The 14,103-nt window shown below is 43.9% G+C and overlaps 1 protein-coding gene across 16 annotated transcripts in view; it reads right to left on the bottom strand.

Moving 5' to 3' along the window:
• Positions 1-660: 660 nt before the first annotated feature.
• Positions 661-14,103, bottom strand: part of TRIP12 (thyroid hormone receptor interactor 12) — a 156,344-nt gene continuing 142,901 nt past the window's right edge. For all 16 annotated transcript variants that reach the window (XM_066279914.1, XM_066279916.1, XM_066279911.1 and 13 more), the window contains 8 exons: positions 11,331-11,445; positions 10,875-11,029; positions 9,370-9,534; positions 6,691-6,855; positions 4,696-4,809; positions 3,005-3,099; positions 2,484-2,587; positions 661-1,805 (listed from right to left, as the gene is read on the bottom strand). In XM_066279914.1, coding sequence (XP_066136011.1) covers positions 1,609-1,805; positions 2,484-2,587; positions 3,005-3,099; positions 4,696-4,809; positions 6,691-6,855; positions 9,370-9,534; positions 10,875-11,029; positions 11,331-11,445 — 1,110 coding nt within the window. In that variant the 3' untranslated portion in view covers positions 661-1,608. The remainder of the gene's footprint in view (positions 1,806-2,483; positions 2,588-3,004; positions 3,100-4,695; positions 4,810-6,690; positions 6,856-9,369; positions 9,535-10,874; positions 11,030-11,330; positions 11,446-14,103) is intronic.

Here is a 14,103-nt window from a genome sequence, read left to right as displayed (position 1 = left end):
CACCACGTGAGGACGAGCGCCCACTGTGGGGATGCTCCGCATAAGGCCATTTAAGTGGAAAAAGACAAAGTCATTGAAATAAAACAAGCCACTTAATTTCTTTTCAGTGGTGGAATAGGGAACAAAGGGGCTTCTGCATCAATTTAAGACTCTGGGACAGTAAGTAAGACAAAAGAAAATTGATTTCTCAAAGTTCATTTAAAAAAATGAATTATGGAAATTCTCTCAAATTTATTTATGCAACAAGCTTAGTTTTGAACCTCAGGAGGGAAGGAATCTCCTCCCATTCTCTCTCCACATTTCATGTTCTTCAAGTTGCCGCTACTGATTCTCTGTCTAGCAAGGTCAGCCGTGACGCGGGGTCGTGGAGACGGAGCGGCTCACTCGCACGGAAGGACATCTACACAAGTTATGCATACAGCACAGAACTATAAACGAAAAGGTGAAGCAAACAGTATTTATTTCAGGTAGAAACAGTAACCTGACGGTTATTGCAGATTTGGGAACCCAGCACACAGAACCACCGGACAGAACATCACAGGTGCTTTCCTCTGTGTGGACACATGGCTGCGCTGTTTGTCCCAAGTCGGTGCTGGGGGGCGGGGGGGGGGGGGGAAGGGGTGAAAGACAGACAATGAACAGAAACTTAAAACAAGAACATGGGAGAAAAAAAGTCTTTTACTTCAACAGAGAATGAAAACTCATTTTCTTTACAACTTTACATCAATTCATAATGCTCGGGCCATAGAAGAACGCATCCGGGCCAGCCCACGCTGTAGGCTGCGGCCCTGGCGTAGCCCACACACGAGAAATGGATGAAGGCGCTCCCTGGCCTCTGCTCCAGGGCAGCTGCTGCTGAGGTCCCCGGTAAACATCCCTGTGTCCCTGGCAGGTGGCCAGCAGCACCCCACGGCCATGTTCAAACTAAGCTCTAAGGAAAGTCCACCCCGTTACAGAGGCTGAATTATACTGACATCTATGTCAACTCATGACTGACTTTTAAATTCTATCTTTGAGAGACGAGGGACAACAAAAGCCCATGGCTAATGAAAACATTACCGGCTGAGTGTCATATACAAAAAGCCTGTGCCAGGTGGGCGGACAATACATGGACGGGAGAGGAGTCGGGGGAGGGAGAGCACACAGAGCTGACCCACTAAACGCATCCGGTCAATGCGCGGGAGCTTTCCGCTCTGTCCTATGGACAAGGGTTGTCTCTGGGGAAAACAGAAGTGCGGACTTAGCCAGATGGATACACACAGCCCAGAATTAAACTGCACAGCGACATTTATTGTTTCAGCCTGGAAAACATCCCTTTTTTAAATTTCACACAGCAAAGCAAGTTAAAAACTTCACTCATCAAATAAATGATAATTTAAACAAGAACTTGCTAAAGAAACCTCATCACAACAACGTTTTAGGGCCTGATCACTTTAAGTCCGCGGGGCCATTTATGATACCAACCAAGTGTCTCTTTTATAATCTGCAAGCCGTTTTTCCTACAACAAGAAGGCGTAACATGTTTCCTTGACTCAGGTGATACATTTAGAAAAGCAATCACGATTTTTCTTTTGCTGTGACAGGCAGACACTGCACTTCTCGGTGTGATCAGGAAAGGTGGAATGACTGCTGCCCTTCTCTTGCTGCTATCAACAGTTTTTCTCGCATGATCTCAAGGCTCGAATAGTCCGGCAACTTAAGATAGTTCACACAAGTCATTACAGAGGGCAGGAAGTCATCTGGGTTCTCTGTTGATTCGAATGTCTTCCGGACAATGGTCAAGGGTGGGTTCAAACTCCGGAAGCCTGATTCAGAGGGAAGGAAAGAGACGGAGGACTCATGAGTGTACACAGGAGGCACATGGCTAGCTCAGAGAACACTTCCTTACCCACTAAAGGAACAGGCTGGAATGACAGGTGTACTTTTTTTCTGCTACTACCATCAAAATACATTACGCAGCTGTACAACATTACAGTAATGTTTCTATCTCGCAATTAAATCTACACAATCTACATACATTTAATGCCTAGAACCTGGTGTCTGCTTTATTTACTAAAAAAGTCATTGTACAACACGGAGGCAAACACTTCCTTATGCCTTCGGACTTTTAAAACAGAGTACCAATTTATACCCAATATGAGTTTACTAGGACTCATCTCTGAAAAATCAGACATCAGAATGCCTTCTCACCTAAGAGTTCATAATGTACAAATGTCTAAGACTTTGAATTTTATCTAGAAAATTGGCATTACATGTGTATCAGTCATCCTACTTCAATGTGTTTAAGATAATCCCTGTGAATTTCCCTGCCAACGGTATCTCAATGTATTACCAAATAGAAAATTCAGAAACATGAGACTGGAATAACCAAGAGGCAGTGTAAATCCAATCAGGAATCCAACCAGGAATCCGCCGCTGGGCCTGTGCCCCCCCCCCGCTCCCCAGCCAGAACAGACCCAGCACCGATAGGACTGTACACCCACCTCCAACAGGCAGTCTCGGGCTGCCCGTCACAAACTGGAGGAAGAGCCTCTGCTGCTCATTATCAAAACTACTGAGAATCTCAAACAAAAACTTCACAGCCCGACTGCAACAGAAATACAGAAATAAATCATATTATTCACCACATTAAAGTACAGTTGTGAATCACAGCACATTGCCGACTCTCCTAGAAACTGATTACATATGAAATCACATCACAATGAACTCTGAAATCAAATTTGCTTCTGCTGTCACAGCTAGAATTCAAATGGGATGATTACTACTGTAATAAACCTGTCTGGGATTGTTCAGATATTTGTCTTCCTATATATAAAAGGAGTAAAGGGTCTCCCCCCACTTCCCTGCCCATTTTCACAGGAATACTTGAAAAAGAATCCTTTGGGTCCTAAAGTGCTGGTTTTGAGAGAATTAAGGCCACAATATCAGAAAACCTCATAACCCCTTTTATTGTTTACAATCTATATGCACAGGGAGGCCGAGACGCGGGCGGGCGCGTGCTCACCTGTCGTGCGTGTACCCGTGGTCGGGCCTGCAGCACTCCATCAGCGTCTTTGCGTCCCAGGTGTCGGCTTTGCTGCCGCACAGGAGCTGGTCCAGCTGTGCATTTATAGACGGTAATTAATCACTGAAGACAAGAGCTGCGTAACAGTGAACCGTGTGCACTGTCCTGATATACAGGTCCAACGCATCAAGCAAGAGCCACTTCCTGTGTCACAGCCTACAGCTCAGACCTTGTTACACAAAGTGCTCTCCCCAGGCATTCAGAGGGCCAGTCTCCTCTTCGGCTGCACATGAACAGACACTCTGGCCGGCTGCAGGGACTGGGCTCTAGAGAAGCCTTTCACCTCAAACAAAGCATCTGAGACAAACCCTTGATTTAAGTTTCCTAATTCTCCTCACTTCTTTAATCTACTTCTAAGCAGAGATGATTAGTCCTGGCTTTTGGAATCACAAGGGGTCTCAGTGAGGGAACCTGAGAAAGAGAGACTGGGCTGGAGAGGGAAAGGGAAGAAAAGGCTGAGCTGGGCACAGCAAATGGGTAGGTCTTCACATTTTGTCAAGAGAGGCACATCTATGCCATACAGTTGTATGGGGTCATACGGGGAACCAATGACCCCATTGGTCACTGATGTTCTTGCAGAAGGAACATCAGCAAGAAATGTCTTTGTGTCCTTGGAAAATCTAAAATCAGTGTCAAATTAAACCATCTTTTCTCTAGTTTAACTGCCCATTTGTAGACTGAGTATAGACTTTTGAGAAAATCCAATTCAGGACACATGAGATTTACTATCTATTACATGTCACTCACTGTTGGGTACTTTACCATCTTGTTCAATGAGATAGGGGTCACTGCAATTTTAGGGAAGAGGCAGTCAGATCAGGCACAACTACTTGGCTAACTTCTCCAGCTAAGTAGTGGAGAAGATTCTAGGAACAACACTTATTGCTTTCAATTCCAGAGGACACTAACCCTTAAAGTGCCAGAAATAGCACATGCTTCAGTAATTAACAAACCAAAGTGGACATAAAAATAATAATTGAGATTAAAATGCTAACTTACTCATAGATTTTCAGATTCAGCTGGCACTGAACATGTATTCTTAAGCTAGTATGCAAAAAAATAAGTTTCCAAACCTAGTTCTCAGCCAGCTCGTGTAGTTCCCTGAGATTGCTACTGCACTTCAAGAGAGCTAAAATACCACCTATGCACATAAATTCATTTTCCCCATTCTACAAAGTCTTCTCTGAATTCAGCAATTAAGTAGCTTACAACACTTCCTTAAAACCTCAAGGACTAACTTTAATCCTGAAACAAAATCCAATAAGTTTAGTCAAAAAACAAAAGAAAACAAAGCCTCAGGGTAGCCTCCTGGGTGTCGGAGGACCCACGCTCGCCCACCAGCCCCAGGAGTGCAGAAACCAAGCCACACTCCCCACTGGCCTGGGTCCCAGCTCCCCCTCACACAGGCGGCCCGCACCCTTGTATTTACATTTATACGGTACTTAGTGTTCACCATGCTTCCCTGGGCAGGAAATGATCTCACCTTTCCCCAAGACCAACCCCTTGCTCCCACCCCCCTCCTGTGGTCTGCAACAATGGCGGCTCTGACTAAATGGCACGGAGACACCCCACTAAAATAATTTCAGGTACCGAACTAGAAGTGAACGCTTCTTTCATCATAAGCTACTCACTTCTTCCGGGTAGAAGTACTGAAGATGGCTGAGTGGGAAGACTGATTCAAACCCATCTCTGAATGAATCAAACTGCCTGGAAACACCTTCGTTCAGTGCCCAGAATATAACCAGCTGCAAAAAAAGAAAAAAATCTTTTACAAACTGTGACAAGATTTCAACTCTCTCTGTAACAAAGTACAGTGAAACATTACTTAAAAAAAAAGACAAGTTTTTACGTTTTTAAAGTATCTCTAAGAGAACTGCATAAGTAAAAGGTCGGTCAGATCAAGTTCTGATTTGGCTCTACAGTAAGAAAATATCAAGATGCCATGTACATATATATTCAGTGTGTTTTCAAAATTCATTAACATAAAATCCTTACGGTATAGAGTTCTATATGACCTTACCAGATGAGAAGCAGATGAGAATTTCCCAGGGGGATAAAATGTTAACTGAGAATTAAAAGATAATGCTTCAAGAGTTACCATTACCAACTGTTAAAGTGTTTTTATAAGTGCTTTTAATGTGAAAAAAGGCAAACTTTAGAAATACATCCACATGAAATTGAAGAGTAACAAAAATCCACTGCTTCTATTCCATTATCTAGTCATCAATCACTCTGGCTAACCCATCTGGGTCAGAAATAGAGGCTTATTCAGATAAAAAATAGCATTTCATTGATAAAAAAAATGAAAGTATTATTATAAATTATTTTCAGAGAAATTTAATTCATTTAATAGTAAACTGAAGATTAGCCTTCTCAATGTGAGAAAAAGTAGGCAGCAGGAGAAGATAGTCCTACTGAATATTAAATTACTTAGGAAGCATAGAAATGTTAGATTAAATAGTACCCAAGGTCCTCTCTACCATCTTTTCTTTCTCTCAAACTGATGAAGAAACCAGAGCTAAAATTTTTCACAGGACTGACCTAATATCCCACAGTTGAGTTAGTGGAAAAGCTAGGTCTAGGTGGAGGGTGGTGCTTCATCTTGAACCCAATGCTCTTTCAACTCAATGTCAGAAAAAAGCAGAAGAAGCTTTTCAAAAAGTAGTAATAAAGATCTACATGGTTGTAATTTAAAATATAATTTGTGTTCAATATAAAATTCTCTGTAATTCAGTAAATATAGTCAATTTAGTAACTTGACTATATTTAATAATTTGAAAAACCTCACCAAACTCATAAACATGTGTGAATATGTGTGAGAATGTGTGTGTGTGAGAAAGAGAGAAGAGAGAGAGGGAGAGAGAGGGAGGGAGAGAGAGGGAGGGAGGGAGGAAGAGGGTGAGGGAAGAGAGAGGGAGAGGGAAAAGAGAGGGAGAGGAAAAGAGAGGGAGAGGGAGAGAGGGAGGGAGAGAGAGGGAGGGAGAGAAGGAGGGAGAGAGAAGGGGTGAGGGAGAGAGGGAGAGGGAGGAGAGAGAGGGAGGAGAGAGAGAGGGAGAGATGGGGGGAGGGAGAGAGGGGGAGAGAGGGGGTGAGGGAGAAGGAGAGGGAGAGAGGGAGAGAAGGGGAGAGGGAGAGAGGGAGAGAAGGGGAGAGGGAGAGAGGGAGAGAAGGGGAGAGGGAGAGAGGGAGAGAAGGGCAGAGGGAGAGAGGGGGTGAGGGAGAAGGAGAGGGAGAGAAGAAGAGTGAAAGAGAATTCTTCTTAGCCAGCCTGAGAGAAAGGCAGAAATGCAACTGAGGGCGGTCACAAGGGCTCCTTTCCACTGGTCTTCTGAAACTGACAAAATGTGGAATGTGATGCTAGGAGACAGTAATTAAGCTTGAGAACAGCAAAGTCAAGATCGCAGAAGGCATTGTGAAATGTCTGACATGTGTTCTCAGACAGCGGACAGAGGCCAGGGCCCGAAGAAGTAAACTTCACGCCGTGGTCTCAGGGTCAGAGGTCGCCCACCAGTGTGTGGCAGCCAGCTGACCGGGCCGAGGCGCCCCCCTCCCCATCAGAGCAGTGTCCACAGACTCAGCCCTGCACTCAGATGGCCTTCTCCCCAGAGGACGCTGCAAGTACGTACTCTCAGATACTCTTCCAGATTGTGGATAGTGACGGGTATGTCCTTCCCTCCTTTCTTCAGTTCAATATTAGGAAACCCTGGTAGAGTAAAATCCAATCCTAGATCTTCAACTGAGCAGCCATTCATAGTCAGGGTTTCCAATGCATATCGTAGACTCTCTTTGGTCTAAACAGAAGGGAGGTGGATTGTCAGGTACAGCCATTCACTCAATAATGGTTTTGAGTTTATAAAGTAAAAGATATGCTAGTAAGTTTTATGGGCTCCTTTAGCTCTTAACCTATTTTCTCTTATTTTGTCATAATCTACACATGACCTAGTCACTGAGATTGCAAAGGAAATCACCTTAAACACTTCAGAAGCCAAGTATTCATATGGGAAACAAATTCTCCAGTGTTCCTCCATACTAAAATGTTTGCTACTCAATCTGATCATATTCAAATCAAATTCCACATAAAGACCATGATACCCTGCATCATGGCCAATTTATCACATGGGCCCTGGAGGCAGACAGCCTTTTCATAAGTTCTTGGCTGATCTTAACCCAATGTATGTATATAGCTAATACGGAGAAACTATACAGTTAGGAATTTATAAACACAAATAATAACTAAAAGTAATGTACTATCTAGTAATGGCAGTAAATCTTTTTCCTCTGGAAAGCTCGAGTCTAAAGAATAGCCTGCAGATTCTTCATTCAGGCCTAGACTAATAAATACCTATTCATAGCCCTACCATGAAAAAGGATTCCAACAAAGTCATCCTCTAAAACAAATGTGTTGGTTTTTTTCCGAAGTTGGAAATGGGGAGACAGTCAGACAGACTCCCGCATGCACCTGACTGGGATCCACCCAGCATGCCCACCTGGGGGCGATGCTCTGCCCATCTGGGGCATTGCTCTGTTGCGACCAGAGCTATCCTCAGCGCCCGGGCCAACTTTGCTCCAATGGAGGCTCGGCTGCGGGAGGGGAAGAGAGAGACAGAGAGGAAGGAGAGGGGGAGGGGTGGAGAAGCAGATGGGCGCCTCTCCCGTGTGCCCTGGCCGGGAATCGAACCCAGGACTCCCACACGCCAGGCCAACACTCTACCACTGAGCCAAATGTTAAAAGCAGTTTGTATTACTTGCTTTTTAAAATGCCTAAGATTATGACAGATGTTTATATTTTATAGAGGCATAAAAATTTTTTTAGATTAAACGTGAAAGACTAACATGCAAAACTGCAAATTCTATCCAAAAACAAAGGTATCCAGTCCCAGAGAAAGAAAGCAGATGGGATTCCGGATTGGAGATGTTTCCACTTGAGTGCAAAAAATTTGGAGACAAGACTCCATAACAGAGCTTGCACAGGGTCTAAACCCGCTCCAGACCAGGCGGCCTGGCCATGAATTCCAGCTCCCACAGTCTAGGTGTGTGGCCCTGGGCAGCAGGTTTCCCGACCTGTCTGCCTTGGGTTTCTCACATGTAGGACAGGGATCACAGACACACGATGTCTCACGGGGTGCTGGGGACTGAATGAATTAATAAATGCCAGGCACTTGGAAGTGCTGGGCTTTTACTTTTGTTCCTTGCCCCTATTCCCTCAGATGATCCTAAATAAGATCGCAGTAGTTTAAAATTTACAAAGTTGGTAAGCATAAACCTGTTCCTAAAAATCCAGACAATAGATACTGTATGAAATACATAAACTTGGCCTCTCTTCCCTGATGAAAAGGCATTCTAATCCCCCAACTGTCTACTGTAAGCTCCTCTCCATTTTATTAAGAGATGCAACATCTCTCCCTCTCCAGAATCTCAATTCTCTATTCTTTTTTTTTTTTTTTATCTTTCTTGAAGCTGGAAACGGGGAGAGATAGTCAGACAGACTCCCGCATGTGCCCGACCGGGATCCACCCGGCACGCCCACCAGGGGGCGTTGCTCTGCCCCTCCGGGCGTCGCTCTGCCACGACCAGAGCCACTCTAGTGCCTGGGGCAGAGGCCAAGGAGCCATCCCCAGCGCCCGGGCCATCTTTGCTCCAATGGAGCCTTGGCTGCGGGAGGGGAAGAGAGAGACAGAGAGGAAGGGGGGGAGGTGGAGAAGCAAATGGGCGCTTCTCCTATGTGCCCTGGCCGGGAATCGAACCCGGGTCCCCCGCACGCCAGGCTGACGCTCTACCGCTGAGCCAACTGGCCAGGGCCCTCAATTCTCTATTTTTAATGGGAGCTGATCTAACATTGGTCCATGTTACCTGCCCAAGTATAAGCTGTTTGAGTCTGTGCCACTTTCTTTTCTTTTTTTTTTTTGCCACTTTCTTAAAATACAACTTTGTCTTCTTCTAATGCCAGATACAGAATCACTCTAATATCAAAATGAGTCAAATGAGTTTTTAACCTATTGTTAATAAAGTGTATAAATTAACAATATAAAGCTCAAGATTATCCATGAAATCAAACAGAGAAACTTCAACATATGTTGGAGGGTATTTTATTTGCTAATCAAACCATTTACTCATCAACTGCTGTTATTATAGGTCCCACTGTAAAATCTTACATTTCAGCTATAATAAAAAAAATTAAACTCTTCCAAATTAACATATTAATATAAAACAACAGCTGAGTCAAATACAAACCAGTTAACCAAGACCTTACCTTTCTATAATAGGAAACTGATCCACTTAACCATTTCCTCATCTCCTATGCCTACCTGGGATTTGTCCTGTTCAAGTCTTTTCTTCTGTCTGACAATGTCCTCTAGGTGATACACTGATCTGGCTACTACCGGGTCAATGTCAAACAGGTCGTGTGATGTCAGTGAAGTCTCTTGCCGCAGCATCCACTTATAAAAGGGTAAGCCAAGAGGAAGGTCCACCTGAAAGGGAACATGCAAAATATTTTAACAGTCACAGCTTCTAGAATCACCTCAATTCTATAAGTGACACTCCCAAGAGGTCGTCTAAATAGGTCAAGCAATTCCCACGGGGGAAAAAGGGGTATTTAGAAACAGTTTCCCTCACTATATGAAACTGCTCCAATTTAAATTAATCGGGGTGGGATGGGGGGTCCTGGACGGTTGGCTCAGCGGTAGAGCGTCGACCTGGCATGTGGCAGTCCCAGGTTTGACTCCCGGCCAGGGCACATAGGAGAAGCACACACCTGCTTCTCCACCCCTCCCCCCTCCTTCCTCTCTGTCTCTCTCTTCCCCTCCCGCAGCCAAGGCTCCACTGGAGTAAAGTTGGCCCGGGCACTGAGGATGGCTCCATGGCCTCCGCCTCGGGTGCTAGAATGTCTCCTGCTGCAACGGGCATCGCCCCCTGGTAGGCATGCTGGGTGGATCCAGTCAGGGTACACAGGAATCTCTCTCTGCCTCCCTGCTTCTCACTTCAGAAAAATACCAAAAATATTATAAATAATAAATAAATAAATAAATAAATAAAGCTGGGGCCCTGATATTGTAAAAAAAAAAACAAAAAAACTTTAAATATTTAAGAACCTCATTTAAACAATGATCTTATGAAAGAATTTTTCAATGATGGAAATATATTCTTCATAAGGGTTCAACATCAAGAGATGTTTAGAGGAAATAGGTTAAAAGGAAGAAGTTACTGATTATCAATAAAAGTTAAAAACTGGAACTTCTACTTCTAAAATAACTGATTAACAGCTGATTCTTCAGTTACAGTGAAACTGTAAGCTTGTGAATTTGACATCAGATGAGCATGTCTTCCACATATGGAGATGAAGGATCTCAGAAAATGTGAGGTGAGGAAATGAAGAAAAGTCCAGAAACACTCAAACCTCTGTGAATACTGATTTTACTTTTATTCCAGCCTTCTAATGGCAACTTACTGCAGCTCAGTTACATAACCATGCTTTCCTACTGAGTGAAACTAGGATGTCAAACACTGTAGAAGTATGTGACTAAAACCAGCCTTGGTGATGCCTGGTTCTCTGAACCCCTGCCACTAACAGAACATGGGCCACAGACCGGCACTGCACATCACCTGGGAGCTGGCGTAAAAACATGGGCTCTTGGGCCTCGCCCACTGAGCTACTCAATCACAACTGGTTCTTGTGACAAACTCCCCAAGTAACTCACAAACACATTAAATTAGTGATGCACATGCTTTAGTGTTGGGTGCACGGATTAGGTACTGTCACAGAACACAGGCACAATGTAAATTACAGCAAGGCAAATAAACGGAAACTTACCAATCTGAAATCCATGATTGCCTTGGCCATTAGTTTCCCTAAGAAGCGAAACTTCATCTTCACCTTTGCAATATGAGCTGGCTTTGCCGTCCTACCAAAGGGAAGTGCAAATAGGCCCTGGAGGTTTTGAATATACTTGGTCCCTTCTTGGCTTCCTGTAAAATGAGCAAGTCACCACACATTAGATGCTATTGCCCTAAATAAAACAAAGTAAACCTGGTAACTAAAAACACTTAAAAAATTCAGTATTCTCAAACTTGGATGGATCATGGAGTATAGTCCTCTAGAGCTGGACAGGTCTTCCCTATTTGATAAATGGGAGAATGAAGGCTAAAATAATTAAGGTCAGAGAGCACGGTCCTCTGCTAGACATTAAATATATCTGATGAACTGTAAGGGCCCTTATCCTGATCTGCATAACACAAACTGAACATCTAACTCACAGATTAGTATTACCTTTTGGATTGCTAAGAGTTACTTCTTCACCTCTCCAGAGACCCAAGTCAGCTCTCTGTAGTTCCTGAGATACAAGTGCATAAAACTCCAGTGTAGGCCCAAGACCTGTACCAACCTACAGAAGAATAAAAGTAGAACAATTTCAAATTTTACAATCTGTGCTTCTTTTAACTTGCCAACTTCTGGCAACAAGGATATGACAGGAACTATTTATCAGGATGCAGCAGGCATTATTTCCCCAACTGCCCTCACGCTGTTCCTTGTCTTGGTCAACCCTTTATGATGTCTTTCTCTATGGCTCTGACACTGTAACTGTATGGTTTGAGCTTACGTCCTGAGAAAAGTACCTTCGTAGCTTACACCCAGGAATAAACGTGGCATGGTTTGCACATGGCTCTCTCTCCCTATCTCTCTTTGGTGAATGGTAACCCTGAAACCAGCTCAAATGTCACCTCCTCAGGGGACATCTCCTTATCTGCCCAGTTACTTTGCTCTTCTTCTTAGGACTTACATTTCAGCTACTTAAGTACTTATCACATCACACTGTCACCATTTCATTAAATGCCTGTCACCTCTGTATCCTCACAGTGCCCAAACACACACCAGCAATTTAATAGAGGTTTGCTAAATAAACACCAATAGGGGAAGGTCTGAAGCCGTAAGATCACCTACCAGGCTCGCTCAGCCTTCAATACCACATCATGGCTTCTCAAGCCCACAGGGTGTTGGAATCTCCTGAGCGCTTTATCAATATGCACACGTGGGAGTGGGCATGTCCCTAAAATTCTGATTCGGTAGGTCCAGTTACTGGTATTCTGAAACAAGCTACACAGGTAAATGGACAGCCTCGGAGAACACCCCTCCTCTGAGACCCAAGTCAGCAGCCAGGGCAGTGTTCACAGCCGAGTTATATCTTCATGTTCTATCAGTCCTACCAGTCCAGACCGTAACTTAGATATGCAGCTAAAGGCAAGTTCATACCACAGTTTATAAGCGAAATCTCACCAATCTTGTCAAGAAGGCTATATTTCACTTATAGAGTATTTACAAATAATGGGCATTATTTTATTCCATCACATCACTTTTAAAAATATCCACACTACTTTAAAACATTAGATGCAGTCCACCAAAAGTCTAACTCAACTTTCCAAACAGTGATCTGCTGGGACCTGGTGACACGTGCTTGGCCTACCCTGCCCCAGTCAGTATTCCACAGCAGTGCACGGCGGCCTGTGGCCCACGCTCCCACCTGATCCCAGGGCCACCGCGGCTCTTGGTCTTATTCTCCACATTCCAACCAATCATTAAACACTGTAAGCCCTGCCTTCAAAATACATTCTAAACTGCTACCACCAGTATCTCTTATCTGGTCTCTGCACTAGCATTCTTGGCATCTCATAGATGCCTATTCTTGTAGCGCCAAGAGAGAGCCTTACAAAACACAAGTTCGTATCTTTCCTCCACACCCCCGAAGGCTTCCGTCTCACTCAAAGCAAAAGCACAGGTTCAAAAAACTGCCCACATATCTGTCCCATGTGATCCATAGTCATCAGCCAACAGGAAGAATGTCTGCCTCAGGGCTTCTGCTAGTCTGTTCTTTTGCTATCGATGCTCTTCCCCCAGATAGTAATGACTCACCTCTGCTCAAATGTCACCTTAGACCAGGGGTCCCCAAACTTTTTACATAGGGAGCCAGTTCACTGTCCCTCAGACCATTGGAGGGCCGGACTATAAAAAAAAAACTATGAACAAATCCCTATGCACACTGCACATATCTTATTTTAAAGTAAAAAACAAAACGGGAACAAATAAAATATTTAAAATAAAGAACAAGTAAATTTAAATTAACAAACTGACCAGTATTTCAATGGGAACTATGCTCCTCTCACTGACCATCAATGAAAGAGGTGCCCCTTCTGGAAGTGCAGTGGGGGCCGGATAAATGGCCTTAGGGGGCCGCATGCGGCCCGTGGGCCGTAGTTTGAGGACCCCTGCCTTAGACCATCCTATCCCCTCCCTGTCATATTCCATCTTCCTTCATCCACGCCCTAACAGATATGTGTATAAGTGTGTGTGTCAACCTCCCCAAACTGAAAGAAAAGCTCCATGATGGTAGAGACTTTATGTATTTTTCTCTCCACTGAATCTTGGGCTTTGGAGGAGAGGATGAAATGAAAGTGGATAGACAAGAAAAGAGAGAAAAGAATTTGCAGTAATATCTGGTGTCCACCAGATGGTGCTTTTAGGTCAGTTTTTTCCCTTTAGCATAATTATCCTAAGCTAGATCGGAGCAGCCTAATCCCTTCACCCAAATACTGTCATTTCTATAGGTAAAAGAGACAAGTGAAAATATGAAACGACAGGGTTATCACAGTAAACGCTGTCATCACAGCAGTCTCTGAGTGGGCAGAAGGGCCAGCTCATCTCTCTGGCAACCCAGCCCGAACCGGGCCTGGCCGTGGACCTTCCCTCACTCAGCCACTCCACTAAAAAGGCAGGTACTTGGCTTTGCTCCCATGTTTTTTTAAAGGAAAAAAAAGCATAACACTCTAGAAACAAAAACAGAGAAAAATAAACTTAAAACTTTGAAAGTATTTTTCTTTCAAACTTATATTATGGCAATTATAATGTGATAATAGTCTAAGTGTTTTACTCATTTAATCATTCAAATAATATAACAAGGTAGCTCTATTTATCATACCCATTGTTGCGTTAGAAATTTATGTCCTTGCCCAACCTGACACAGCTAGTAAGCAGCACGCCGTCTCCACAG

The sequence above is a fragment of the Saccopteryx bilineata genome, chromosome 5 (assembly GCF_036850765.1).
Source record: "Saccopteryx bilineata isolate mSacBil1 chromosome 5, mSacBil1_pri_phased_curated, whole genome shotgun sequence".
NCBI lineage: Eukaryota > Metazoa > Chordata > Mammalia > Chiroptera > Emballonuridae > Saccopteryx > Saccopteryx bilineata.
This window is presented reverse-complemented; position numbering and strand designations above follow the sequence as displayed.